At 42.7% G+C, this 27,134-nt stretch overlaps 1 protein-coding gene across 3 annotated transcripts in view; it reads right to left on the bottom strand.

Moving 5' to 3' along the window:
- Positions 1-436: 436 nt before the first annotated feature.
- Positions 437-27,134, bottom strand: part of LOC123961410 (RNA binding protein fox-1 homolog 3-like) — a 496,038-nt gene continuing 469,340 nt past the window's right edge. For all 3 annotated transcript variants that reach the window (XM_046036780.1, XM_046036789.1, XM_046036799.1), the window contains 9 exons: positions 26,686-26,829; positions 22,852-22,905; positions 18,977-19,037; positions 18,835-18,888; positions 13,622-13,754; positions 12,363-12,402; positions 9,936-9,994; positions 7,167-7,245; positions 437-5,038 (listed from right to left, as the gene is read on the bottom strand). In XM_046036780.1, the coding sequence (XP_045892736.1) occupies positions 4,994-5,038; positions 7,167-7,245; positions 9,936-9,994; positions 12,363-12,402; positions 13,622-13,754; positions 18,835-18,888; positions 18,977-19,037; positions 22,852-22,905; positions 26,686-26,829 (669 nt within the window). In that variant the 3' untranslated portion in view covers positions 437-4,993. The remainder of the gene's footprint in view (positions 5,039-7,166; positions 7,246-9,935; positions 9,995-12,362; positions 12,403-13,621; positions 13,755-18,834; positions 18,889-18,976; positions 19,038-22,851; positions 22,906-26,685; positions 26,830-27,134) is intronic.

The raw sequence follows: 27,134 nt of genomic DNA, 5'->3' as shown, positions 1-27,134 counted from the left end.
GAGTTCTGCTACCAGCCCAATACAATGAAGTTAAATCAAATGTAGTTTGTGGTGATTGCATGATTCAATTTTGAAATTGACGTACTTAGTAACACAAATGTCAAAATGTCAGGAGGTGATGAGAGAGTTTAACACTCTGCAGCTTTAGCCTAATAATAAGACAATTGCCATTTTGTTTTCCCAAAATGTTGTGTTCACATTAGCCAGTTCCCGTTTCAGTATGATTTTTTGCTTGTTTCCTATATGTGCAGCTTATTTCTTTGTGCATGTGTTGCCAAATTGGTGAGTATTTCTTAATTTGGGGTGAGTTTATTTTTTTCCTAAGAAATGAATAAGGCGCACACAAAAGGGAAAAAAAATCCCAAATCAGATTATGATGGAAAACCATTATGTTGACAACAGCGGCAATAGCAAAATCCATGTGTGAAGGCAGACATAATGTTCTTATAACTGCTTTATTCTGACACTCAAAACAATCAGAGATTACTTATGTCACATATTGACAACAAAAAGAATTCATGAATAAAGAACAAAAAAAGTCATAATAGTATACTTTTACCCATGAAATGAATCCAAAAGAAAATTACTTTACACCTTTCAGACAATATATTCTCATTATAGAAATGACAGACAATTCAAGAACAAGTTCAGCTGAATTGAAAATACACAGATAACCCCACTTCATATAGGAATACATATAAAACAGTTACTGAGAGAATTGCGATATAGTGTGTGTGTATATACATTTAAATGTATTTACAAGTACTTTAACTTTTTTGCTTGGTTCTTTTTTGTACAAATCTTTTAAGTGGATTAATAAATGCACCTGCCAGCTTATCAGGGCTTAGTGAATACAATAGTATTAATAAATAGAAATGATAGATGAAGAGTATTTTCTGTGGATATGTAAACGTATCTCAATACTACTATTAATAGTACGAACAAATGTTTGGATCAAATGGAGGTCTGGTTGCATATTAAGCTGGTTATGGAATACAACAAAACCAAACTAAACCAAAAAATATCAAAGTGCTTGTTTTTATAAATTCACATTTAAATTACTTTTGACTTGACTGTAAGCATAATTAAACGTCTCAGACCTCCACAATACTGACTACCAGAGTTATTTACATGTTATGTATTTAACATTTAAGCCTTGATAAGCTGACACTGAAACAGTTAAACAATACTAATTTTAACTTTTTCTGTAAACTGTAGACAAACCCGTGCAGACTGATAAGAGCTATTCCAGATGACAATACTCAAAAACCTGTCCCTGTAATAACATGACTGGAGATGTGTGAAAGGAAGTAAAAGCCATGAGTCTGTCATGAAAACCCCCATGGTGAGATATTTCTTTGGATAACTAATATACGTGTCTGTCTATTTTATTTTATTTTGTTAATGTCACGTTGAGCAGTTGACCAACAGGTCTTTTGACATCAGGAAGCACAATATATAAATATATACATATAACTAAAACTGCAGATGCCTGTGATTCTTGAGAACAACCTACTACTAAGATTACTGGTCAAACTATTGGGAAAAAGTTGGACTCAATTTATGATGAAAAATTTAAATTTGAATAATTTAAGTTCATTCCAAAATATCTGTGCTACAACTTTAGCTACTTATGCTCAAGACTCGATGGAAGACCAATCTGATATTTTCTCACTTTCAGTTTAACCCCAACCCTTCACATACAATTGCTTCACCCATTGTGTGTGGAAGCATGTGCACCAGCTCAGATACTGCTTAAGGAGAACGAATGGTTTAAACTCCCCAAAGGTAGTCCTTCATTACTTGAGATGAGGAAAATCTGATTAAAAGGTACAATCGATAATTTTCTTGCCATAAATTTGAGGTCAGCATTAAGCTATCGTGATGTTATTACAGGGACGTAGAGTGAAGTCATGTAAAACTGTTAGCGAACTACAGTATGTTAGCAAACTGCATACTCTGACACGTCCACGTTCTCCTCCCTCACACACAACACACAAACACGCACACATTCTAATGCATATATATATATGTATATATTTATATATAGCACGCAGGCACACACATTCATATCAGAAAACAGATCTATTTCATTCCAGTCTAGCTTACTAATAGTGGTCACTAACTGAACACCCACACAGGTTCTCTGCTGCAGAGTTTATACGACATGGTAAAAATAATATTCAAAGTTTGTTTTGACTCATATAAAAACCCCAAATGGTGCGTACGTACTAGCATATAAAAGGAAGAACAACGTTTGTTTACCCACATAAAGATTTAGTTTGACTCATGAGATAATGGGTTAATTTTCTTTTTTTTTTTTTTTTTTGATATACAACATTACTCTTTATAATTTTAACATCTTGACTAAACATAACTAGCTGTATATGATACTTTTATAAATATGTTACATCTCGGAAAGTATTGAAAAACTCAAAAAAAAGTGCAACAAACATTTTTTTTTCTTTTGAGACCACAAACACTTCTGTGAGTACATTTAAATTAAATGTTATTGGCAATAGCTTTGAGTTGTATTTCCATAGCTGCACTAAAATCTTGACAGCTAGCAGTAGCTACACAGAGATTTTCTTTTCAATCCACCTCACGTAGCACAACATTGTAATAGAAACCAATGCAATCACTGTATGTCTAAGAGGTGAGCACTGCTGCACTCCACACACATTTACATTGTGTCGCCTAACTCCTGGGTGCTTTTATATAATATCTTACTGTACTTGTCTGTGAATACAGTTGAAAATGTTTTATACAGTCTATGTCTACATAAGTATTTTACAGTAGCTTTAACAAAGAGCAACAGTAGAGTCTTATTTTATCATCCTCTCTTAGGGTCTCTGCTTTAACAAAAATCAGCTCTTCTAGAAAGCCGTGTTGCAACGAGGAGAAACCTGCTGGTTGTGTTAGAAATAAAACTGTCCTGCCTGCTGAGAAGTGAATAGCACTATATTCTAGTTTGAGTTTCAGTTAGCTTATCCTGAGGTAAAACATTTTGTGCAATGCTTAAAAAAGAGACCGGTGACTCGTAGCAGAACAGCCCTCTGTCAGCTTCGCCCACCTCAGTGCTGTGTCTTTACTGTGTGTGTAAGTCGATGTGGAAGATGTTTAGTGTTGCGTACAGTTTATCTGCCATGGTGTATTAGTGAGGATATGCAGCCGTGTCTTCTGCAAAAGTTCATATGCAACTATTTAACTTTAGTGATTACATTTTGGGGAAAACGCACACTGAAGACAAACAGAAACTGCTGCACACTGTTATGCAATTTTCCAATTAACCGACCACCCATTCAATTTTGTTGAGAATGGCCCTCAGGTCCCAGAGCCAAAGGTGGTACCTTTGTATTGCTTTGTGTTCAACCAACAATCTAAAACCAAAGAGATCTGATTTACAGTAATAAAAATAAAAACAGAAAATCTGGAACCAGTAACTCTTATATTTAATTTTTTCCTTTATGTTTGACTCAAAAGATTACCTGATTTTTTTATGATCAACCAATCAGTCAATAGACTAATGGATCTAATCCACTACAAAATTCTTGCAATAAATCCTATTTACAAGCTACAGCCTCTGGACTGCTTTATATAGCTAGGTCCTGCTCCTCCATATTTATGTGTATTTTCTTTCATCAAATTATTTCAAGCAGCATTAAATATAATTCATGCCCATACAACAATATCACAATATAACTACAAAATGTACCATTTCACGGAGTAGACACATGAGTACTAACACAAAAACTAAACTTTTTAGGTAAACTCAACATATCAGACAGATATACATATAATCTTACAAACTGCAAAACATTCAGTGCCAACGTTTTAAAAATCTATAATTTCTACACTATATATATTTTTTAAATTCACTCTTTATTATGGGAACTATTTGCCCTATGAAAACACTTGTATAATGTCTTCTGTTGTTCTGGAGGAACCTTATAAAGTCTGAAAAAATAACACTAATGATGTCATCAGTCTGTCTACCCAATTTCAGTGTTACAAACTAGGGGAGAGAAGTTTAAAAGATGTGGCCATTTACCAAACAGGGATGAGACAAGATGTGAACCCCAGTTGATGGCGGGAAAGACAAACGCTCATCCCCACATATTTACCTTTGGCTGTACTCATTTGAAATGCTACGCAACTTTGTCCCTGAACATAACCCGGCCAGCGTTCCCCCTAAAACATAACCGCCAATGCAGAACAGTTGCATACAAACGTACAGTAATTTGCAGGAGACTGAGCTGCAGTATGAGCATTGTGAGCCCAAGACAGAAAATGTGTAACCCTTTACTCTGCATGCTGTCATACCACATAGTACAGCATGTAACGCACAAGTGCACAACAGTAGGACAGTCCAACTTTTAAAGGAAAACAAAAGCAATCAGAGCAGTGCTGTCTTTGAACTAAGAATTACCAAGGCATGTAGTCACCGTGTGGACTGATCTCTTTATTTCTGCATCTTAAATGGAAGATAAAAGTAAAAAATAATTAACTGGGATGGATCAGTGATAAGTGTTTATGTGATCAGACCCAGTATGTTTCCTGTTTGTCATGTAAACATCATAAAAATGCCCTAGTATATTCTTAGTCAGATGACAGCGGCTGCATACACACACCTCTGAGCATGCATCATGCGTGCTGCAGTAGGCTCACATTGGTTATGGTGACACAGCACCCATATTCAGCAATCAAGGTAATGCATATGTGCATAAAACTTTCCAAAAGAAAACCAAAAGCACAAAATGAATACAAAAAAAAAAAACAATAGCAGACCAATGATGACATCAAATAGGTTGCTGTAGAAATATCGGCTTGAGAGGGTGTCAGGGGAGGGGCTCAGCATTAGGACCTGGAAGCTTTTTGTTTGATTTAGCTCTCCACCAAGGACCGGGTGTTTGCTTGTTTTGAGTTTGTCTTTTTTTTTAGATTGTTTTTTGTTTGTTTGTTGGGGTAATGTCTCTGTCTTTTTTTCTTTCTTTTAGTAGGGAGTGAAGCGACTGTACCCTCCTCTGTATAGGCTAGCCTGCAACATCAAAGATGAAAAAGTACCAATCAGTATTCAGGTGACAGCTTTAGTCGGTTTCTCTTTCTCCACAAATTTCCTTCCTTTTTCCATGTAAGTTATTTATATCGGTTTCCATATTTAAATGATCATGAGGCGGATTGATAGTTTGATGTATTTATGCCAATAATTGGAGTGTGTGTTAGGAACAGGGTCACGAGTTAAGGTGGATTGGTGGAGTTGGAGCTTGATTGCTGCAGTTGATAGAAAAGAAGTTGTTTTTTATATAGTAGCATAGCGAAAAGATAGATAATCCTAGAAACACTGGGCCAGGGTTACGTGTTGTCTTTATCTAATTACTTTAAGTAATACATTTAAAGATGTTGTGCCTTTTTACTTGAGGAAAACCAGTGCTTTTCAGGCTCTAACAATAACAGAGATTCACCCAAAGCAGAGTAGGTTCAGAGAGGTTTAATCACTGCTCCTTTTCAAGTCTAGCGGAGGTGTCTGCACCTTTCTGGCAAACCACCACAGGATATTAGCCCTTAGATTTAGCACCATGCTCAAGATATCTAGGGCAGACACACAAATAAAGCATGCATGTGGGCCTATGCATGCACACCTGCACATGCGCACGCGCGCACACACACACACACACACACACACTCTTCTCATCTTTCGGTGGCTCTGCTGCAGTTGGGAATTCAGACAAACTCCAAAGGCTACTGAATGTCTTCAAAGGCTAATTTTGCCTAATTTCGGGGAACCCTCTTGCTTGTAGAAAACTTTCATCCATATGAGATACTTCTGTATGCTGGAAATGAGTAAAGAGAATTTCCAGCCTCAGAGGAACTAATTATTGTATAGCTTTTAAATGCAAAAATGACTCCTCTCTGCTGGGAAACCATTCATCAAATATGATTAAAGAATTAGAAACCAAACTGGTCTTTTCTCTTTCACTCACGAGTTTATTCGATGTCGGCCTCACCACAGCCCATCTCCCAGTAGCTTTGCCATTTGTTCAGTACACCACATGAACACACACACACACACCCTCTCTAGTCTGTGTTAGCTCCCTGAGCTCCGAACACACACAACATTAGCTCCGATATTTTTGGGGGCCAAATCCTGTCTTCTACTTTCATCGAGAGGACGAACAAAGTGTCAGAGAAATGGAAGGAAATTTGGAGGAAAAAGAATAAAGAATAAAAAACATTCAAGCACATTTTTTAATTAAGTAAATGAAGAGGGAAAAGAAATGTCTTAATTAATGAAAGCTTTTAGCTAGCAGCTGCACCGGGGAACTGTACGTTTTTTTTTTTATGTTGTTGAAAAATCGCATGCATGCCGGAATTGTAAATTTCTCATTCCTCTTGCAGAGAGCACCCCTCCGATCAAGCTTGTGGGCAGGAATGAAGGGCGAGACTACTCCCTCCCTCCCCCCGTCTTGCTCTCTCTTTTATGTCCCACGGCACACTGCTGCATGCGTTTGATGATCCTTAATCTCTAGGTTTGGTCTGTGAGCCCGGTCCCATCCCCTCATCATCATAAAACAAAACCAAAGAGAAACTCTCTCTGCCTCAAAAAAGATGCTTTTATATTTATCATCACTTTTCATCTTTGATGTTACAGTAGCTGCAAAAGCTAGCTAAAAACAGACATTAACAATTCAACTTCATCCCTTCAAGTTTGGTTTGGCTGAATGGAAAAAAAAATAAAAATCCAACTCACTCTGTAGCGAGTTGAATGATGTAGAATGAACAGAAAGCTTGGAAATGTAGTTGTTATGTAAGATGCAAAGATTATGTTAAAAACACACTGCAGTAATCACTCATTCTCATTTCAGAAGGAACTCGTGTCAAATGAATATTGCATGAGGTGAGCTTACGTGGCATAATATAAGTTTATTGCCCTAAGTGTGTGAGCCAATTTCCACATGCCTGGGTTTTACAGTACTGATCAGCTCCACTAGGGTGTGCCAGATAGCATGACAAAAACTAAATCATTTGATGAATAAATACAGAAATAAAAACCAGTGACCGCTACAGCCTCTGGTCTTTATTTTGGAGTGTGAGTCGTGTGTGCGTGGTAGCTCGTGATGTTTCAAACAAGGTGCAGACAGAATTGGGCGGTGGTCTCATAGACTTACCATAGTTCCCACACTGTATGTGGCGGCAGGGCCAATCGTGTGGTGGTAGGGGTCTGCTGTTGCATAGACTCTGCCATAGCTGCACAACAGGAGGCACAGAGAACACAGTCATTGATCTATCATTGACAAGGAGAGCAGAACATTTATGCATGCTTGTTTAATGCTCAACCCCTCAAGTCAACTCTTTCAAGTCTCTAACACAATCAATTATTTCCCTCCTCGGCCTCCTGGGCTTCCTACATTATACAAGGTGGTTCAAAAAGGGGAGTTCAAAGGTTGGTGAATTATACTTGTCTTTTCATTGTCATCTTGATTGGGTGGATGGAATAAGTAATGAGCGCAAAGAGAGAGAGAGAGACGGAAGAAAGATGCAGAGAGGGAAACACAGTTGGTGCTGGAGGGCTTGGTCTCTCACCCTGTTCTTGTTTACCCAGGCTGCACACTGGGCTCACGCCCCTGTCTTTTCATTGTTGCTGGTTTGGAACTAATCCTTCCAATTTCCTTCTGAGACAGGACAAGATGTGTCTGCCTTATTTATTTATTTATTCGACTTCACATATTCCTCTATTTACTTGCCTGTTTTTTTTTTTTCAATGCTCGCTTGCAAATGAGGGTCTGCACGGAGCAGATAAGGCACACCCAGCCAAGGACTGAGGGCACCAAATCAACCAGGAATAAAAAAAGTGGAGAGAGGAAGAAATTCTCCTAAAGGAGACAACAAGACATACAGCATTCATGCCTTTCGCATGAGCTACATTGAGTTATATAAGATCTAAATATGGCTCGACCCATTTAAGTCCAGCAGCACCCAAGGTCAGTGAGCAGGACATGAAATCAGAAAGGCTGTCTCGGCTCCTTGGGGAGGAGGCCGGTGCCATGAGATGGTCAGGGGAAGTCTCCGTGGTCCTCTTATCTTCAGTGAGCACCGAACCCCACAGGCCCTCTAAGGCTAATATATCTACAAAATTACTCTCACCAGAGTGGCACTGCTGACGACCAGCAGGTCAAACCACCCTGTGCAATGTCACAGAGCCTCAACAGAGCTGACTGGAAGCCAGCAGGGTTTCTACAATGTGACTGGCTCCTCACAAGGCCACTTTGATACATCAGACTCACTGGTATGAACTCTGTTTAGTTACTTAAAGGGCTTTGGTAATGCAGCCAGTGAGCACTGTAGGCTTTTCAGATAATAAATGTTTCATATTTTGCAGGGGTTTCACACGCCTTCCACAATCCTGGTGACCTCTCTTTATGATTGGCTGACTGCTCCGCTGTTAAGTCTGATAAGGTATTGCTGAGACAATACCGACAAACTCCTATTGATCCAATGGGCATGACCGCTTATTCAAAAGGAAACAAACAGACAAAGCAAAACAAACAACTTGGGGGTGAATTACATTAAATCTCAGGGAAAAGTATAGGCAAGAGAAACAGGAATTAAATCACTCTGGGAGAGAAAAAAAGCTGCTGTCCAATTTCTGCTCTTGCCGAGCACGGCTGCTCATAATTCGAGCCGCGGCGAGGCCTGATAAATCTTACATTATCGATATGATCTTCAGGCTCTCAGGCAGGGTGTACGTTATCACAAGTGACATGCTCAATCCTTCCCAGATTAGATTCCCAAACCAGCCCACATCCCGGCTGACAACGGCTTTCAGGGGCCGAAATGAATCAGCGACGCCTCCTCAAACGGAGCACACCTGAACCAGAGTGACATCACTCAGAAGTGATAGAGTTCCTGCTGGTCCATCTCTCCTTCTCTCTGTCTCCCTACCTCCCCTCCGCAGACCTGAGGCCATTCATAAATACCGCAGTGATATACCCACTCTCCCATCACAAGCAGAGAGTCACGACATATATCACTGCTTTTCTCATCGAGTCCAACAAGGTTAGTCTTTTTTTTTTGTGTGTTCTTTAGCTCCAAGCTAAAAAGAATACGGCGGTTTGCCTAATAGATAAGATAACTGGGGAGGAAGAAAAACCCTAAGAAACCTCAAATAACCTACACAGAATATTAATAATACAGAAGTGCTGGTGAAGCAGCCCTCCATCCATCACATACACTCTCCATGTACGACTGGCCGGTAGATGTGTTGCTTTATGTTAGGAAAGCACTGTAGTTATTTAACCAAAAATCCACCCTTCTACTTCTACATTGCTAGTTATCATTTTGTGATGTTTACTACATTCCACGACTTATTTTGTGATGAAGTGTGTTTTTCAGTGTACCCGTTTTCCTTCAATCTTTCTCATCTATTTCTACTTCAGTCAGTAATTTCCTCTATTTGACAGCCTGCAGGATCAACTTGTTGTTTTAAATTAATATTGTATAGATGTGTCTATCATTTCACTCTAAACTAAACACGTGTTTTCACAGCATTACATTCTGTTTCCTCTGCCTGCTGCTGGTGGGGGAAAATGCAATCTCTGCCTGCTCTACGATGGATCTGTGTTTCCTTGAACACATGCAAAATAGTAGCTTAACAAAGGTTCTTGCTCATGCTGTTTTGTTTTTAATTAAATGTTCTATGAATATGCAATTTAAACTCTTGACATGACATTGTTTATGTTTGATGGAAATAAGAGAAACTAACCAAACGGACCCAGACATTAAAGATACGTTAACCTAATAAGGTATTTCAGATCTGGGACTGTTGAGGCATGCAACACTTTCAACATTCACCAGTCTTTGTAGATAACGGTACATAAAGATGAATTTCAATGCAGGCCACTTAAAAAACATGAAAATTGGATGAAGGGGATTCTCACCTGTCACTGTAAGCAGCGGTGGTGGTGGGCTGGGCAAATCTGTATGCTGCATAGCCACCCTGTAAAAATACCAGAGTGTTAATCAATGATTAAGCTCAACCTGCACAGAGAAAGGTTAGATCTCAGAGACACAAGCAAACAACAATACAGACATGGAGCTTTAAATTGCCTTAATGGTTAAATGTCACTGCACAGTATTTTGATCAAAAGCCCATATTCCCCACCTGCAGGTTCCCTTTCAGACACCAGAGGGTGTTGTTTGATATATGGTGTATTAGGCAAGTGGTGGCAACAGGGCAATGAATGATGATCCGAGAGGCAGCAGAGTCATTGTCACAGTAGAGGCTCATCTGAATAGCAGCAACACCATAACAGAGGCCACGTGAGCCAACTTCCCAAATTCAGCCCATTTTTAGATTGAGGAGGTTCTGCCGCTACATTATTGAAGAGCCCCTTTTTCCTTTACACGACCCCCCTGTCTCACAAATGAGGTAAGAAGGCAGAAGACGGTTGGACCGTTGGGGAGTCAGGACCGCTGTATTCATTTGCCAGAGTGGGGAAGGAATTAAAGACTTCATTGTGGAGTGCTGCTATTACTCTCTTTGAAAAATGAAGCTGTTCTCCCACTGTTTTTCTATTAGTGCCAGTGGAGTGTGTGCCCATCTGCGTCCATACGGTGGATAGGTGGCTTTTAATAATGCATGTTTTCATTCATTTTTAAACTCAAGGGGGGGAAGACGTCTGATGAAGAGTGGTGCAGAGAGGCAACGGTGTGATGGTCGCAGCCGCGGCTGCTCGTGAAATCAGGTCAGGGGCCACAGCAATTGAATCGCACTCTCCCAATTCCCCTCAAGGTTTTCCACGGAGACAGGAAGTCACAGCACTTGAGGCAGATGACTTCCTGTGGGACAGCCATGCCTTGGGACTGTGCTGATTACAGCAACAGCCTGAACAAACACGGACCGATAAATCACTCTCCCACATTGTCAAATCTTGCACACAACAGTGCAGCACATTTGTTATATTGTCGTGCGGGGTGTGTTTGTGCATTCGTGTATGTGTGCGCTCATGTGTGTTTCTACATTGAGGCGCATGCATGCATATGTATTAGCACAAGCAATATATGTAGTGTATATTTAAATGTGTATGCATCCAGTTTCCCTTTCTGCCAATGTATTAGCATCTATTTCCAAAAGGAAGCTTCAGCACATCATCCCGCTGATTTTGACAGCAAGCTAGTGTCCACGGAATGATTGTGTAGGACATTGAGGGCTAAGGGACAGCTTCCTCTTGGTCACTCGAGACCTTCACGCACACTCAGCCCGTCTGAAGCAGTGCAGTGGCCAGTGCCAAAACTAATGACAGTAAAGCACCAGGGGCTGGCATGACGGGTTGAGTGATGGACCAACCTGGCCAGGCCTTGGTCAAGGGACATCGGGGTGCAGGAATTAGCTGGAGGTGGCTGAACAAGTGTGAGAGACAAAGCGTATCACTCAGAATACAGCTCCTGTCTCGTCTACGGTGGTGGATGCTGCTACAATAAAAACCAGTGAAATACAGTCCCATCATGCGGGCTGGTGTGTAAGTCATATATCACTGGGGTTCAACAATTCGTTTCCAGAGACTGGTCGTCGTCTGGGTGAAAGTGAGAAGAAACTGTGCTGATGTGCCCACTGTCATCTTGCTATCTCGGCAGACGGTGGCAGAGAAAAAGAGCAGCAGAATCAAAGGGACAAATTACATCCTCCCACAAACGTTTGGACTAATGTCAAAGTGGGGCAGCGTGGTAATTTCAGCATTATCTCCACAGCGTCCATGCTTTTCTCTGTCAAGGACGACGTGCAGCAGGGCCAGCCCCTGATGTGACCCTGCCTGCATGGACATCTCCAGAGGGACGGCTAATCCCTTTATCTGCTACTGCTCCTCTTATCTTCCACATGGTGATGGCTGGGAGGAACCGGCTCCACTCAGGCCTGCACAGAGCCCCTGGGGCAGGCAGGGATGTCCCAGCCAAACCCTCTGAGTGTACACAAATGCAAAACAGGAGAGAGGAGGAAAGAGGTAGCAGAAAGGGGGGGGGGGGGGGGGGCTACCGAAGACAAGCCACCTCAAAAACCCAGACAAATCTAAAGTAAGAAATGACCTAACTTGACACGGGACACTGAGCCTGGTACTGCCTCTTTGCCAAAGTCTGAGATCATAGGAAGAGCGAAGAGAGAGAGGAGGGAGGAGCTGAGGGGGTTTTAAATTTTGTTGTTGGGTTTCTTGGCACAGCAGACAGGGTCCTAATCGACGCCGGCTTGGCACTGAGGCTGGGAGAACGCTGGGGGGTGAAGAGATCACGTTTTTGTCTCCAGGGCTGGGCTTTTTGTCTGCTTTACTTCTGTTTCATCTAAGAAGGCACGAGGAAAAGCCAACTGTACTTACATAGATCTCTGCGCCATAGAAGCCATCTTGGTACACCACCCTGTGAAATTAGAGAAAAGGAGCGACACGTTAGTTGATTTGGTGTAGATGCTACCCTACTGAATCTCTGCAACTGACGTTCTTCCTATTTCAACCATTTGTGGGTCTGTGGGGTCAGCTCTTAGCAGCGTTAGTGTACTGTACCACAAATAATGAATGACACATTAAAGCGAAAAGTGCAACCGTTTCACATCCCCAACCAATTTTCTGCTCTGGTAAAATTGTTTGTCTTTCCAGTTGCAGCAGTGTTGTCAGGAGAACTGGTGGTGGTGGGGAGAAGAGGGGAGGACAAAGGAAGGCAGCGAAGGAGCTCCGTCACATGACTCCGCTATATAAATCAACCAGCTGCCATTGGTAGCAAAGGGCCCTGGAGTGGGAGGGAGGGGAAAGGGGACGTGGGATTTCCAGTCCCGGCTTCAGCAGCGAGTCTCTCTGCAGTAAGAAGGATCCTGATCTAATCACAGATAGACAGCTATACTGGGCCCTCGGCCTGCCTCCGTCAGACCTCTCCCACGGCCACACAGACCACTGCTGATAAGAGACGAGTGTGAGGCAGGGCTGCACAAAGCCAGGAGATCAACATAGGCCCTGGTCACAGTCCAGTGAGATCTGCCCAGTAATACGCTATCTCAGCTCTCTACAGCTCTCCCTATGGCTTTGTTAGTTCCTCCTTTGTCAACAGACATCATACAAATGTAAGGGAGAGTAAGGGCATGCACATACCTAGATACCAACAATGACTTTACTCCCCAAAGACCTCTCCAGGAAGAATAACAAATTAATGGACAGAAACACCCGATGACCAGTATAATTTTCATAAACTTGGGTTAACATTAGTTTACCTCTAATGTGTTTGATCAGTTTTCCAATATTGAAAATGCACGGTCTGATCCCACTAATAATCCCCACTAATAATACAATTAGGACAAAAGAATATATCACACTTATTACCCCACTCCCCTGTTGAACATAATGTGCATGGTCTTGAGACATAATCACATAAATATCTTCTTTGAAATGACTAATACACACACATAAATACATTTAGACAGAAATTCAATTATAGTACAGCTCCAGCATGTGCATTCAAACATGTAATTGGAGCAGGAAAGTCTTGTATCCAGTCACACACACTACAGCATGAACACAACTAAAAGTCTGGGACTGTCTGAAGCGCTCATTGTTGTGTTCTAGATTTGGGTTAGAAATTCAATACTCACGCTCCGTAAGCTGGGATTGGTGGTGGTGGTGGAGCTGTGCGGAATGTGTTGTACACAGCCCGCCCCCGACCTCGCAAGTGGGCACCCCTATAGGCCACCGTAGCGCCTGTGGCAGGGTAGGGAAACCCTGTAACTATGGAAGGAAACACACAAGAGAAGAGAAAATGACTTTCAGAGAGCATCCTCGACTTGGCATTGCTTACCTTATGACAGAATACATTAGAGAGAGACGTGTGGCACTGCTTTCCCTATGACAGAATGCATTATGGGGAAGACAAGGAAACAATAGATTTAATCTTTTCTAGGTGCGCCTCATCGAGCACTCTCCCCTTTCCCAGCTCGCTGCTTTGTGCCGTACTCAGCAAGGATCCACATTTGCTGTACGCATCCTTTCCTGATGCCTGGCGAGGGGCAGCCTTGAAGCATAGGCAGGTAATGGATGCAATACCACTAGTTTCGCACCACGGCTTTTGCATAGTTTAGACACAATGGGCTAGCAGCAAGGAGAACAGTGGGAGGTGGACGGGGAGAGGTAGAGGGCGTTTCTAGGTGTTTGGTAGAGTCAAATGGGAGGTGAATGTTGTTCTAGACCTGACTAGATGTTCAGAACTTTCCCTAGGGGTAAATGGAGCAGATGGGCCGGACAGCCAAGGCCCAAACCTCGGCATGACCCCCATCTCGAAAACCCATCTGGGACCATCTTTAGCCAATCATACAGCTACATATGTTCTCTGCTGACGGCTACCAGTGAATCAGGAAGGGAGGGTTGGGGCGAAAGTCGTCGGGGTGAGTACTAAGGGTTGGAGTGATGGTGCAACAAAATGTTCCTGGTCACAGATTAGAGTACAGATGATGTGATCCTCAACTCTCTACTTAACCTTCAATCAGTCCAGAGGCTGTCTGATTACAAGCTGTGGAGGTGCATACAAAAACACAGATCTCTAGACATGATTAAGTTGGCCTCCTATTCAAAATTCCCTCACATCCTCCATCCCTCTGTTCTTTACCCTCTCTCCCTCCCCCAATGCCTAGTCCATCACAACACAGTCATCCCCATTATTCTTCAGCCCCAGCAACGCCCCCTCATCACCCTACCCTCACCTTATTCTTCTTTATTCATTTCCATGACATGTTTTGGGTGAATTCATAACAGACCACTTCAGTTTCCCCAAGCAGAGATCACTCTGTGACGGGGAGCTGTGAAGCTCCCGTCTGGTCTTGTTGGGGCTGGGGTGGGGGTGGCTCAGCCGGGGTGAGTAACAGAGGTTAATAACTTGTATCCAATGTGTTTTAGATGAACCCTCTGCCACAAAGGAGGCGACAGCAGTCCCTCGCAATCGCAGATAAACTAGACTGCAATGAAGATCCATGGTAGCTCGTATTTAATCAGTGGCGTATATGTTTCTGCCCGGGGAGTGACGGCCCGGCGTTACTGTGCCGTGTGCAGCGTTAACCCTGCAGGTGGACGAGGCCAGTGAGCATCCTAATGAACGATGCACACCCTAGCCCCGCTGCTTCAATAAAGCTGACAGGGAGACAGATTAGTGGTGCTTTTAAAAACACAGAGAGCCAGGTTTAATGTCTTCTGCCATTAACATCACGCTCCATTAGTGGGTCCGCACACATATTCAAACTCTGCGTCTCATTTGGCCAAGTAACGCCCCCATAGCCCCCATCCACACACCCACTAAGGTGCATGGCACTTTGTTTGCTGCCAACATACCAATAGACTGCCTGGACTCGCAGGGTGCCCCCTTTCCCCCAAGTGATTTATAATGCTGACCTTGACATTTAAATTAGTCTCTTTTTTTTGGAGCAGTGGACATCTGAGTGCAGTTGCTAAAGGGCAAAAACAATCCTCTTTGATAGTTTCTGAGGTGTTTTTTTCCACTCTTAACAAATTTCTTCTATTTCTGGGCCCCAGAAAGTCCAATTGGTTCCTTCTTTCCTTTTTGGAAATATGTATGCAATATGCATGCCGTGATGTATGTGAATGTAAACTTATAATGAGTTGGCGATAGGCTACACTGCTTCAATAATAACCCATAAATCAAAGGCACTGTCACACCTTGGTAAGCCTGTGAAAAGCAACAACAGCCACAGTGTATGAGAGCACAAACCTGGTCTAGCCACCAAAGTCAAACACCTTTTCCGGGAGGGGGGGCTGGAGAAAATATGAGTTATGTGCTGGAGGGCGGCAGGGTCACGCTGCACCTCATATGTCATATGTGTCAACTTGAGAGAAGCTCAATACCTGCAGAGCCAGTTGGACCTGAGGTAATCCAGCTCTGTGCCAATGATGGGGTCATAACCGGCTCCCATAAAGAAAGATCTGATTTTCCACAAGGTTGATCTCTCTAATACTTCCTGCTAAAATACATCGGGCAATGAGCACTTAATCCACGCACTGGGGACCAAAAACAGCTTAATCTAATCAAGAGTCTGGAGCTTAATTACCCCCCTAACGTACACTCCAACAATGAAAGGATCTGTCTACATATATTAAGATGGCAATTAGCCTTTCTTTTCTGTCATTTACACAGCTGGTAGCTTTTCACAAGTCCTCAAGAAAAACTCCACCTTAGTAGCAGAAAACATGAACCACTGAATGAAAAACTACTCGTCTCCCATCTCCTTAGGAATTAGCTGCAGTGGAAAGTCTCTCTCTGTTAGCCTGAGGGGACTGGCCATATGAAGGGATTTCTAGGTGGCAGCTGTCCATGGTGCTGAAAACATCCACCATGAGGAATAATCCAGAAAAGTTTGCCAATTATTGTAAAATGGGGTAAACAGATCTTCCTCCGAATGTTTTTAGTTATTTATTTAATTCCATTTTCTATGTTTTGATATAATATTAATCTCTGCACGTATTTTGTTATTTCATAACAAGTGTGTTAATGTAAAAATGATTACCCTGATCCATATGTGTGCATGTATACATATATACAAATACATATGTGTACATAGGTTAATGTACATTTATTTAAATATTTTTTTTTAAATACACTGACACATATGCATGTGTCACTTTAAAGGGACCAAGGCAAAGACAGTCAGATGGTTGTTGTTATATATAAGGAGAGACCTATATAGAGGCAGGCAGCTGAGGACATATTCTGGGGTTTGCTCTACTAAAGTTTTCATATAAACCAGATCAGTGCAAGTAAAAGGGGACAAAGGTGAGCACAGATACTGGATGCCTACCAGCTACAACACACCATGATTTGTGCCACTGCCATGTTTTATTGCCAATACCTCCATTTGACTGGGAACCCAACCACCTTGCTCCTCTTTCCTGGACCAATAACCCCTCCTCCCCCTACCAGGGCTCTGGGGGAGGTTTGGGTGTTAGGTGGCAACAGAGGACATGGACTCGAGGTTGGCGCCGCCTGCCTGTACTCTACCAGCTACTCCTTGCCCCCCTCCTCCATCAGTAGGAGGGGCCTATCTACCCTGGAAGAGGTTAAGAACGGGGAGCCGGCATGAGGCTCTCATCCGTCATTCTCCTGAATGGGTTTTGAGGACAATAAACCTGTAGCGCCAGGACGAATGGAGACGAAGTGTGCTGTCACCGAGCCAGGATTTATGGCTCCCAATTTCACTGATCTCCCGCACAGAAATGAGGACTGATAAACAGTGATTAATCGCCTTTATATCCCATTTTACTCCCACCAAAAGTATATTAACTATAGCTATAATGATTTTGGAATACGTCCTGAATCCCGCGAACCTGATTCTTGTTGATTTTTTTTCAGGGAGGGGACGAACTTCATAGTCAAAGGAATGGTCAGAGGTTTTTTTTTTCTAGAGTGGCCTTTTGCTACTCATCAGGACAGTTTTGTTTCAAAAATGTATCTCTTATTTATGTTTCCCATCTTCCCAGCTGGCAAGCATATGTTGTCGTTTAGGCTTGGCAAACTCCAGTGCCATGTCAAGACGACTTGAAAAATTAGCAGCCAATAAATCACCCAACCCCTCCTGCTTCCCCTGCCTCGAGTGGTGGACCACACTCCCTCTGATTTATGAGATGATTTGGGAAGTGTGTATGTGTGTGTGTGTGTGTGTGTGTAAAATGGAGAAAGTGCGCAGGAAAGAGGAGACATGTATTAGTGTCTGAGTTCTTCATAGGTTATCTATTTCTGTATACTATAATGCTTTGGTCTGAATGTAAAAAACAGAGCAGGAAATTGTGTTGTGTGTGTGTGTGTGTGTGTGTGTGTGTGTGTGTATGTATGTGTGTAGGTCAGAAAGGATTGTTTTTACAAGTTAAGACTTACTTAATGTCCAGATTTTTAATTTAGTGAAAATTCCCCTGACCATGGCATAATGCAGATGTTTGAGCATGTGCATGCGCCTACAGTGGGATATGTGTATGTTTATGTGTGTGAATAATTATCGGGGGAAGATGTTGAAACCAAGCGGGGGGGGGGGGGCGGCGTGGGGTCGCATGAAGGGGGTGAGGGGTTGGGGATGAAATAAAAATGATAGATGACTGCTTTCTGTCATGGACAGTTATTTAGAGGTTCGCCGTAAAGCTGTCCGGGGAATGAACAGATTTTAGTCTAATGAGCAGAAAGGAAAGCCGTTAAAGTGGCGCGATGTGCTCAGCACTTCTTCCAAATGAAATAGTACCATTTCCCCCTCATTAAAATGCAAAGGGTTCATATAACATACAGCAATAAAGCTGGCATGTCGAGGGAGAGAGAGATAGGGAAAACCCCACTGAGCTCATCTCATTCCTCCATTACTGAGACCAGAAGGAATAGCGGCCTTCGACAGGGTAGGTGCCAACAATATCGCTCACTCAATCTCCCTTATTCGGTTAGCTCTGTAAAAGTCAATCTGGCGCACTTGGCAAATCCATCCACAGCAGCGGCCTCCACAATCTGATAACACTTGCAGGGGCGCTTGCTCTTGAAATCATTTTTTTCAGCTTTACAGTTGCACACCGCGCAAACAATGGCTCAGGCTCCCTCAGCCACTCAGAGGGGCTTGGATCATCCACTGCTTATCTGGGCCGCTCTCAGATTCACTTTGATTTGAGGGGAATTTCATGTTCAGTAGGTTCAGGATGAGCCCGATTGTAGAAATTCAGGGGTCAGATTGGGATTGGTTGCGGCTGATAGTGGCCTCAGGTGTGGAGCTGTACATGCAGTGGAAGGTAGAGAGAAAAACACTCAAAAGTCTAACTGCAGAAGCTGTAGGTCTCTTACCAGCATACAGTTCAGGACCATAGACAGCTCCTACCACTGGATTCAGCTTCCAGCCTGGTAAAAGAAAAAAGAACCTCAGCTGACTATGAGAGCTAAATGGAAATATTACCTTTCAGGTTTTATGATACAGTTTGGCACTTACCATTTGTGTAAGGGTTGGCCACTTTTTTGTTTGTCATCACTCGTGCTGTTGCATTGTTCACCTGTTCAAAGCAATAAAAAGCAAGGTCTGTTATCACTGACCTTTGCATTTACTATCCAGATATGCAGGATGGGCCAAAAGCAAGCAGCACTCCAATACAAATAAAGGCAAATTCAAAAAATGATAACTAAATAAATGATTATGTAAATGTTTGTAGCACTTTTGTGTGATTGGTTCACCATTTAATGAATTTATTCATCATTTACATTCTCAACAGCTTATTAAATTACTGGAAAGGGGGGGAAAGCATGCATCAATTACCCACAGGTACAAAAAAAAAAGAACATTCTCCAAATTCAGTAATTGTTTGGATAAACAAATAGGTTCCAAAAGAAAAACACAGGCAGTGCTTTGATTTCTTCTATTGACCTGATGAGAATGACTGAGTGGGGGCTCAGCTCATCGTAAACAAGAGCAGAATTAGAGCAGGCAACACTAAACGATGGTGACAGGGGAATGCAGGTCTTCTCAGATTTGACAGGAACCCAGAGGATGATGGCATGCATTCATTCAACATTGTCAGGTATTGATGGACAACCAGCGTGTCCAGGTTGACATGTATAGATCCCGTTTTCTACTGTGAACCAGTTATACACACCATTATGCATGCATGCATCCAGGCACGCATACATTCAGGGATGCAGACATCAACACACACAGCAGCCACATGCTAAACCATGCGTTTATAGGTAGGTTTTGAGGCAGCAGGCAGGAAGTAGAAAAAGATGAGAAAAGGGAAAAATTTAAGCACCTCTATTTTGCGTCCCTCTACGATTGTACCGTTTAGTTTCTCCCGTGCACGATCTGCATCTGTGCTTGTTTCAAAAGTTACAAACCCAAAGCCCTGGGAGCGCCATGTTAGCCACCAGTAGAGAAAAAGGAGAAGGAAAAGGATGGACACACATACACACCCACACACAGAGAGAAAAAAAAGAAAGGGGAAGGGAGGAGAGAAGGGAAAGAGAGGTGAGAAGACAGGAGTAGGTGAGCAGCAGCGGCAGCAGAGTCGAGTTGTAAGCAGCCAGATTAATTAGAGGCAGTTAGTGAGGCGTCAGGAAACAGCAAACAGAGAGATCCGAGGAGGAGAGGATAACGGTGACATGACCTCACACAACAACACCAACAAACCTGCCTACTTTACCCAATTAAACAGCACAGCACCGGTGCCACGGGTGAATGTCAGAAAGCAGTGGATGCAAAACACTGTGTTAGCAGCCATAATAGTCGTATAATTATCTACACAACTTCAGCAGCACGGCCACTCAAACGGCCCGTCTCCCTTTGAAGACGTGGGCAACAGGAGAAGGAGTGAGTGTGATTTCTCCAAAGAAAGACGTTAACTTGATCTCTGACTATTTCTAATTCACTGCTCTAATAAGTAGGGCATTTTTAGGGAGGCAAAATTACACCGGCCCATTGATGTGAAAAAGTGAACGGTGTCACTGCAAATACCAGCCTCTTTGATAGAGAAGAGCGAGGATATTGACTTTAAAACCCTGACCAAAATATACCCAACCTCTCATTTCCATCCCCCTCCCCCCAACTCTGTCTCCCTCGCTCCCCTGGGGGGTTTGTCACTTCCTTGAGTTATGTGGACTGGGATACTGGACCTGAGCTCTATAGGAAAGCATTAAGATATGCTGGCCAAACAAGTCCCATTCCTTTGGTTTCTATATATATACATATAGAGGTATGGGCAGGGGAAGAGGGAGCATGGCCGGCGCTGCCTGATAATTGCTTGAGGATGTAATACATGTGAGAGATGGCGAACAGTGTGATCTCGTATGCATACACAGGATCTCTGGGCTGCTATTCCTAGCATAAATAACACGGGACCTGTCCTTGGGGAAAGAGAGATAAAGAAATAAATTCAAAAAAGGAATTGAGGGCAAAATTAATCCTTTGGACATTCACCCGACTGTGGTTACCCCGTCTATCTTTTTTTTATCATGCACAAATAATTAGCTTACAAGAGGGGAGAGTGGAGCCACCATTTTTCAAAGGAGACAAACATATTGAATGCAAATTGCCAAAGCTTCATAGGAAATAGATTGTTTATTAATGGCCTGGTAGGTTCATTATGTAGCACAGAGAGAGAGAGAGAGAGAGAGAGAGGCATCATGGGTAATGGCTTTGTAGGGCACAAACAATAAATGCTTGTTACGGCGGAGGAGGCAGGTTTATCCGGTGCTCAATCTTGTTGGGCAGAGGGGGCCGAGTGCAGCAGCGTCGCCTGGTTCCAGGGCTCCATGCATGCCTGTATACGAGCCCAAACTACTCCCAGGTATGAATGGGAATCAATAGTATTCATGCCTCAACACCCAGCCAGGGATCCTGTCTCTTTTATGAATGGAAAGCTGTGGAGCTTAGTACACTCTATTAAATGAACGGCTGGATGAGTAGCACTCGGCTGTTCACACCACCGCAGGCTTTACCTGTCCATGGTAGGTGGTTAGGAGACTAATACTGCAGTAACGCAGCAGCACTGTGGCTATTTTTCTGGTATTCTTGGTTTAGGAGGGAGTTCAGATTATTTTTTAAATGCATAAGTACAGGGTAAAGCTGTGCCAGAAAGACGAGGTTAAAATGAGATTTTAAAGGGTAATACTTGAATTAAGGATAGGACAGTCTATATTCAATATTTTTGTTAATATCAGCAAATCCCTCAATAAAGCCTAAATATTTTATTCATCTGTGTCATTGAGATATTAAAAACACATCATTGTGCCACCATGAACACACAGTAGTTTATTTTGATTCAATCTCACATACATGCTGCCAGAAATACTTAATGGAGCACCGGATTTGGATGAACAACAGAACTATTTAGTCCTGTAACGTTTACTAAAAACATTTTTTTGTAAAATACTGAGCATTTTAAAGAATACATTTGGATATGTGTGGCTCAATCTTAAAGATCCACAGCTTCAATAGGAACTAATGGGCCACAGACAGAGTAGGGGAGTGCTAAAAGAAGGACTAATACATTGTTAGTTTCGGTCATTTCACTGGATTTGTTGTCCAGAAAGTTATAGAATAATGCCAGGCTTAGCCTTTAACTAGCTCCGTTTCAATCACAAATGATGGATGTTACGAATGCGATATGATTCACGATTAGCGAGAATGATCATTTTTGCATCACAATTTTCATTTTCACTGGAAAAACTATTAAAATCAACATGATGGGGCAATTGTTGGGGTCTGTACCAAACGTGTTTTGTACAAGATTTGCAGCCTGGGGTGTCTCTGTAGCATAACAGTACTTCATTCTAATTTTTTGTGTTTGTTTGTTTTTTTTGCAGTTTCTTTGCCATATTTCTGCAGCCCTGTAGCAAACAGATGATGGTCTGTTTGTTCAAAGCTTGAAATGTGGGTTGAAATTAGGATTAGCCATTTTATTTGCAAAAACTCCCACAGAACATTACTCTTTATACATTACCGTATATTTAAAAACAAAATGATAAAACCTGAACATTGTAGGACCAACATATAGGCTTCAAAGAGGACCCGATCCCTTAACAAGCAGTTTCAATTCCATAAATTCTGCAGCCTGCTGGTGGATTAAGTGAATTGTGAAACAGCTCAATAATGAATTGATTGACAGGGCTAATGATTCACAACTTGCATTAGAGCTGCAACAACAAAAACAATAGGGAGGGAGGGAGAAAGAGAAAGAGAGCCATGGTGGATGCAGCTCTCCAGGACCAGGCTTAAGGACCACTACTCTCAGCCAATGTACACACTACACTAATGCCATCATTAGGAAACAGAAGAAGTACATGGTAATGAAGCAGCTGGCGTTCTAGTTCACTTACCTTGGATCCTCGCTCATTAAAGATAATCTCCACATCTAAAATCTTTCCAAATTGCTGCAGAGAGAAAAGAAAAAGAGAAGAGAGGGGCAGAGATGGAGTTAGAAAGCCTCACTGACTGTGAATTCATGAGAAGAACGACTGGAGAAAGAAAAACCATTAAGGCAATATGGAAATGTTACTTTTGTGAGGAAATGGTGGTCAATTTGCATTTGTTAGCTCGGCAAACAGTTCTTGAAGCTGGCTGGCACACTTTAAAAAGAGAACTCGTAGCTGCTGCTTTAATGCATTTTTATATTTCTATCAATACTATATGAAATGAGATCACAGAATCTGTAAAAATACTGGCTCTTTGATTACATATCAGCATTTCTGATGTTTGTTTGCTTACTTGTTTTAACACAAAGAGAAAAAAAGAAGCATCAGATTATATTTTGATGTTGTCTTGATATGGAAACCCCCTCCACTTTCATGATCACCTGGGGAAAACTCACTTCTTCAAGTCTCCTGAGCGGATAACTGAGCTCTGACTTGTGGAAAGTTTGGCGAATCAGTTCTGTGTACATTTCTATCCTTTTTATGCCTCTCTCTGTTCTCTCTTCTTTAGTCTCTCTTTGTTTGTGTGCTCTCACAGTCAACAGACCTAAGGGCCAGTCCCCAGGGGTTAACATGCTCCAGCCTTTCGATTTAACAGGCCTGCCTTCGGATCATTAGAAAACAGTGGAATGAAAGTAAACTGTAAGTTCCTCTAATGAGTGGAGTAAGAGCGACTTTTAATTGCTGTCTACAATGGCCGTATTATTTCATTAAAAGTAATTACCCTGTCAAGCGGTCCGCGTCGCCTTCATTTCGGCACAACAGGGAAGAAATGGGCCTTCCATGTGGTCGACGCTCAATGGGAATGGATGGATCGTTTGACTGAGCCACTAATAGGGGTTAGGAGGAGCTGGCTATTATCTGGCTGAAGTGAGTTGACTGGGCTTGAGGAGGTGAGGGTTTTTGTGTTGGCAGAAAACGCACGTTCCCTCTCACTTGAAATGGTTATGCAGTGACCTCACCACACCATGTTAAAGGTAAAACAAAGCTTGGTTATTTAAAACCTCCTCTGTTTCAGCCGGGTGTATCTCATTCCCTGTATATCCTTTCTGGTAAGGAGATTCCATAGATTCCACACATCTGGCTCATATGGCGCTAAGCTTCATTGATTCAAATGGGAACCGTTGGCTCGATCACACGCACAGCCATTTATATCGCAGCATGATGCCCCTTTCTCGCCTGAGATGACAATGCTTTCCCCACGCAATGTGCAGATGCTAATTGTTTTAACCGAGCGTAATGGGCTTGTGGCGTCGATTAATTAGTTTCAGAGGAAGTCGTCTTTGTGGATTTCCACATGGCGCTGGGGACTGCTCGCTGCTCACCAGTGATCTCATGCGCTTCTATCTCCACCCACCCACTCACACATTCACACACATACACAGAAACAGCTGCATCAGCAGCACCAATAAACAATAGCTTCAATGGGAGGAGTCTCCAGAGGGAGGACAAGGGAGGCTGACGTCATCTAAGAGGCTGTAGCTAGATCCATCCATACATAGACTATAACAACAACCCAACATCAATATGACAATAAAACCATAAACAAGCATTCACAAGTTAAAGGACCATACCAGTGGTTTTGCAAGTTTTACCCCATTTATCACATATTTTATTTTTGTACTACAGTTGACCATGTTGAAAGTTGTGCTGCCACATTTGAATCAAAGACATTTGAATGGCCATTGTTATCCATTCATTTCTGTGGTACAGTACATCTCTTCTCCTTGTGTGAGATTGTTTTTTGTACATAGTCCCTGACAACTAAATGTAATAAGTGCAATTTCCATCTAGCTTCCATTACATTGTCGTTATTAAGTAACAGTGTGCAGAATCATTCTGCACTTAAAATACATTACGGAGTACTAGAAACTGATTACAATGTAAATCCTAAAAAAAGGTTGGCAAAAATGGAAAGTATACATGATTTGCTGTTGAACATTTACAAACACACTGCTATGGTCCTTTGATACAGTGTGGACTTACTGCCTTTTGCCTAAATTAAATTACAATTCACTGCCTTAAGCCTCCAAGTGTGGGAAGCAACAAACAAGACCAAGGCCACTGTGCCTCCACCTTTGATTAGCTTCAATATCTTTAAGCTCTTCAGAAAGCTATAATTAAGCTACAGCAGCCCGCGTGTATTCAAAAAGTAAAGCGCCGGTGTAGAGAATGTTCAGGCACAGCAGTCAGTGTGACAGCAGGATAGGGGGAGGGCAGAGGTCCTGATTGCTCCGGGGAATGCTGTAAGAGCCCTTACGTGCACTGAGAGAAGCACTACTGAATAACCCAGTCGCACAAACGAGGGCACCCTCAAGCAGCGCAGCACGGGTGCCGCACAGAGTGTTTTCATTTCCTCCGCACTTACTAGCTCTCAGAGATCACAGTTTCTAATTACTGATTAAGGTCCGCTGTGGTCGTCCTAATGAGCCCTTCATTCAGCGCCTCGTTAAAGGCTCACAGGTTTCTGCACATCCTTAATCCTGTGTCGTGCAGGGTGCATTCCAGGTCCTCCCTTCTTGTTTTAGGGTGCCAGCTCCGAAGCTCAGTGCTGGTGGTGAAACCTTTGCTGCCACCACCATAGAGGGTTTCCTCCCTTTTTGCTGTAAAGGAGCAGATGGAGCTCCTGGTGGGACTTTGCTCTGCTGTAGGGGCCAGTCTCCTGCTCCTCTGTCTTCCCGCAGCATGTCTGTGGGTTTCACTCATGCGAAACAGTAATGGTGTAGTGAGCCGGTGGCGCTCCAGAAGCCATTAGAGTTAGAGGGATGAGGCTTTGCACACGCTGATCACACAAAGGCTCATTGTGGAGGCCATGTCAGAGGGTGGAGCGGACCAGCTATCTCCTTGCCAAGCTCTACCCAAGACAATCAATCCCACAATCCTCTACTATGCCAACCACCAACACAGGAAGGGGGGACATGTAACAGGAAGGAACAGGGAACACGTGGGTGATTTGGGTGATTGAGGGGGACTGGGTGGGCTGTGATCAATTTTGTATCGTATATCTGCATGCGTCGGCCAGGCACACAAAGCCTCAGAGCTAATTACTGAGGCGATTTGGATTCCACACGACCTGCACCAGAGCTGGGAACAATAAAGCCAACAATCAGAGAGAGAAAGAGAGAGAGCGACGCAGCCATGTTGTCTACAATTTATAAAGCCACAGCCAGGCCTCTCGAGTAATTAATATCATCAGCTGGATGTTGTCTTCATAACGATGAGAATTAACGCCTCTGGGTTCTAATGGTCCAATTAGCGCATAACATTTAAAGTACATTTTTGGCAATTGTCTCCATTCAGATCCATTATTGTTATTGAATTGGGGATGTTTGATTCAATTCTTATTGAGGCTTTTGTGAGACACAAGGGTGAGCTGAACCTCATTAATTGGCCGAGAGAGAGAGATAATTTCTCTTGAAAACCTCTGGTGTGCTGATACATAATCTGATTGCATTTGTCTGCAGGTGACCACTCTGTATATGTAACCTCTAAATAGGTAATCAGGAAAAATTATTTCCTCAGTCCTGATTTCAGCTGACACTTGTGTGAACTGTTGGTTCCATTTATTTTCTCCATAGTTTTGGCCATCATTCCTTGTTGTTAATAATAACAACCAAGTTAATTGCTGTGCTTTGGGAACACTGCAATATTGCTAAATTACTTAGCAAGAACAGCGTTGTTATGACCAATAAATAAAGGCCGAACTTGGAATAAATTCAAATTTTCCATCAAGGTACTCACCCCAAACATTTGCCTTAAGTCAGGGTCCCGGAAGCGGAAGGGAATGTTGGAGACATGTAACCTTTTGGGCTGCTGCTTCTCTGAAGAGTCTGAGTGCTGGAGCTGGAGCTGCTGAGAGCCCTCTGTTTGCGTCACATCATCTGTCTGCCAGAGGGAAACAAACAGAGAAAAGACACAAGCTGCTCATTAGCTGCTACAGTATACTGTACCTCCCGGTCATGAAGTATGGGGGGGGGGTTGTTGAAATAGGAGGGTGGCAGGGTGCAGGGTAGGGTGGGCGGCCTGGCTAACTAACTTACTCAGCGACTGCCATTTTTCAATCCGGCGAGAAAGCCGAAGCGATAAACAGCCGATGACTTATAGTGTCAAACCTGAGGTTGTGCATTACAAATCCACTTATTAGTCTCTTGCACTTAGCTCTTGAGCAACAAGGAAGATTGACGGCGCTG

The sequence above is a fragment of the Micropterus dolomieu genome, linkage group LG02, assembly GCF_021292245.1.
Source record: "Micropterus dolomieu isolate WLL.071019.BEF.003 ecotype Adirondacks linkage group LG02, ASM2129224v1, whole genome shotgun sequence".
Lineage (NCBI taxonomy): Eukaryota > Metazoa > Chordata > Actinopteri > Centrarchiformes > Centrarchidae > Micropterus > Micropterus dolomieu.
The sequence above is the reverse complement of the archived record's forward strand: the minus strand, read 5'-3'. Positions and strand labels throughout refer to the sequence as shown.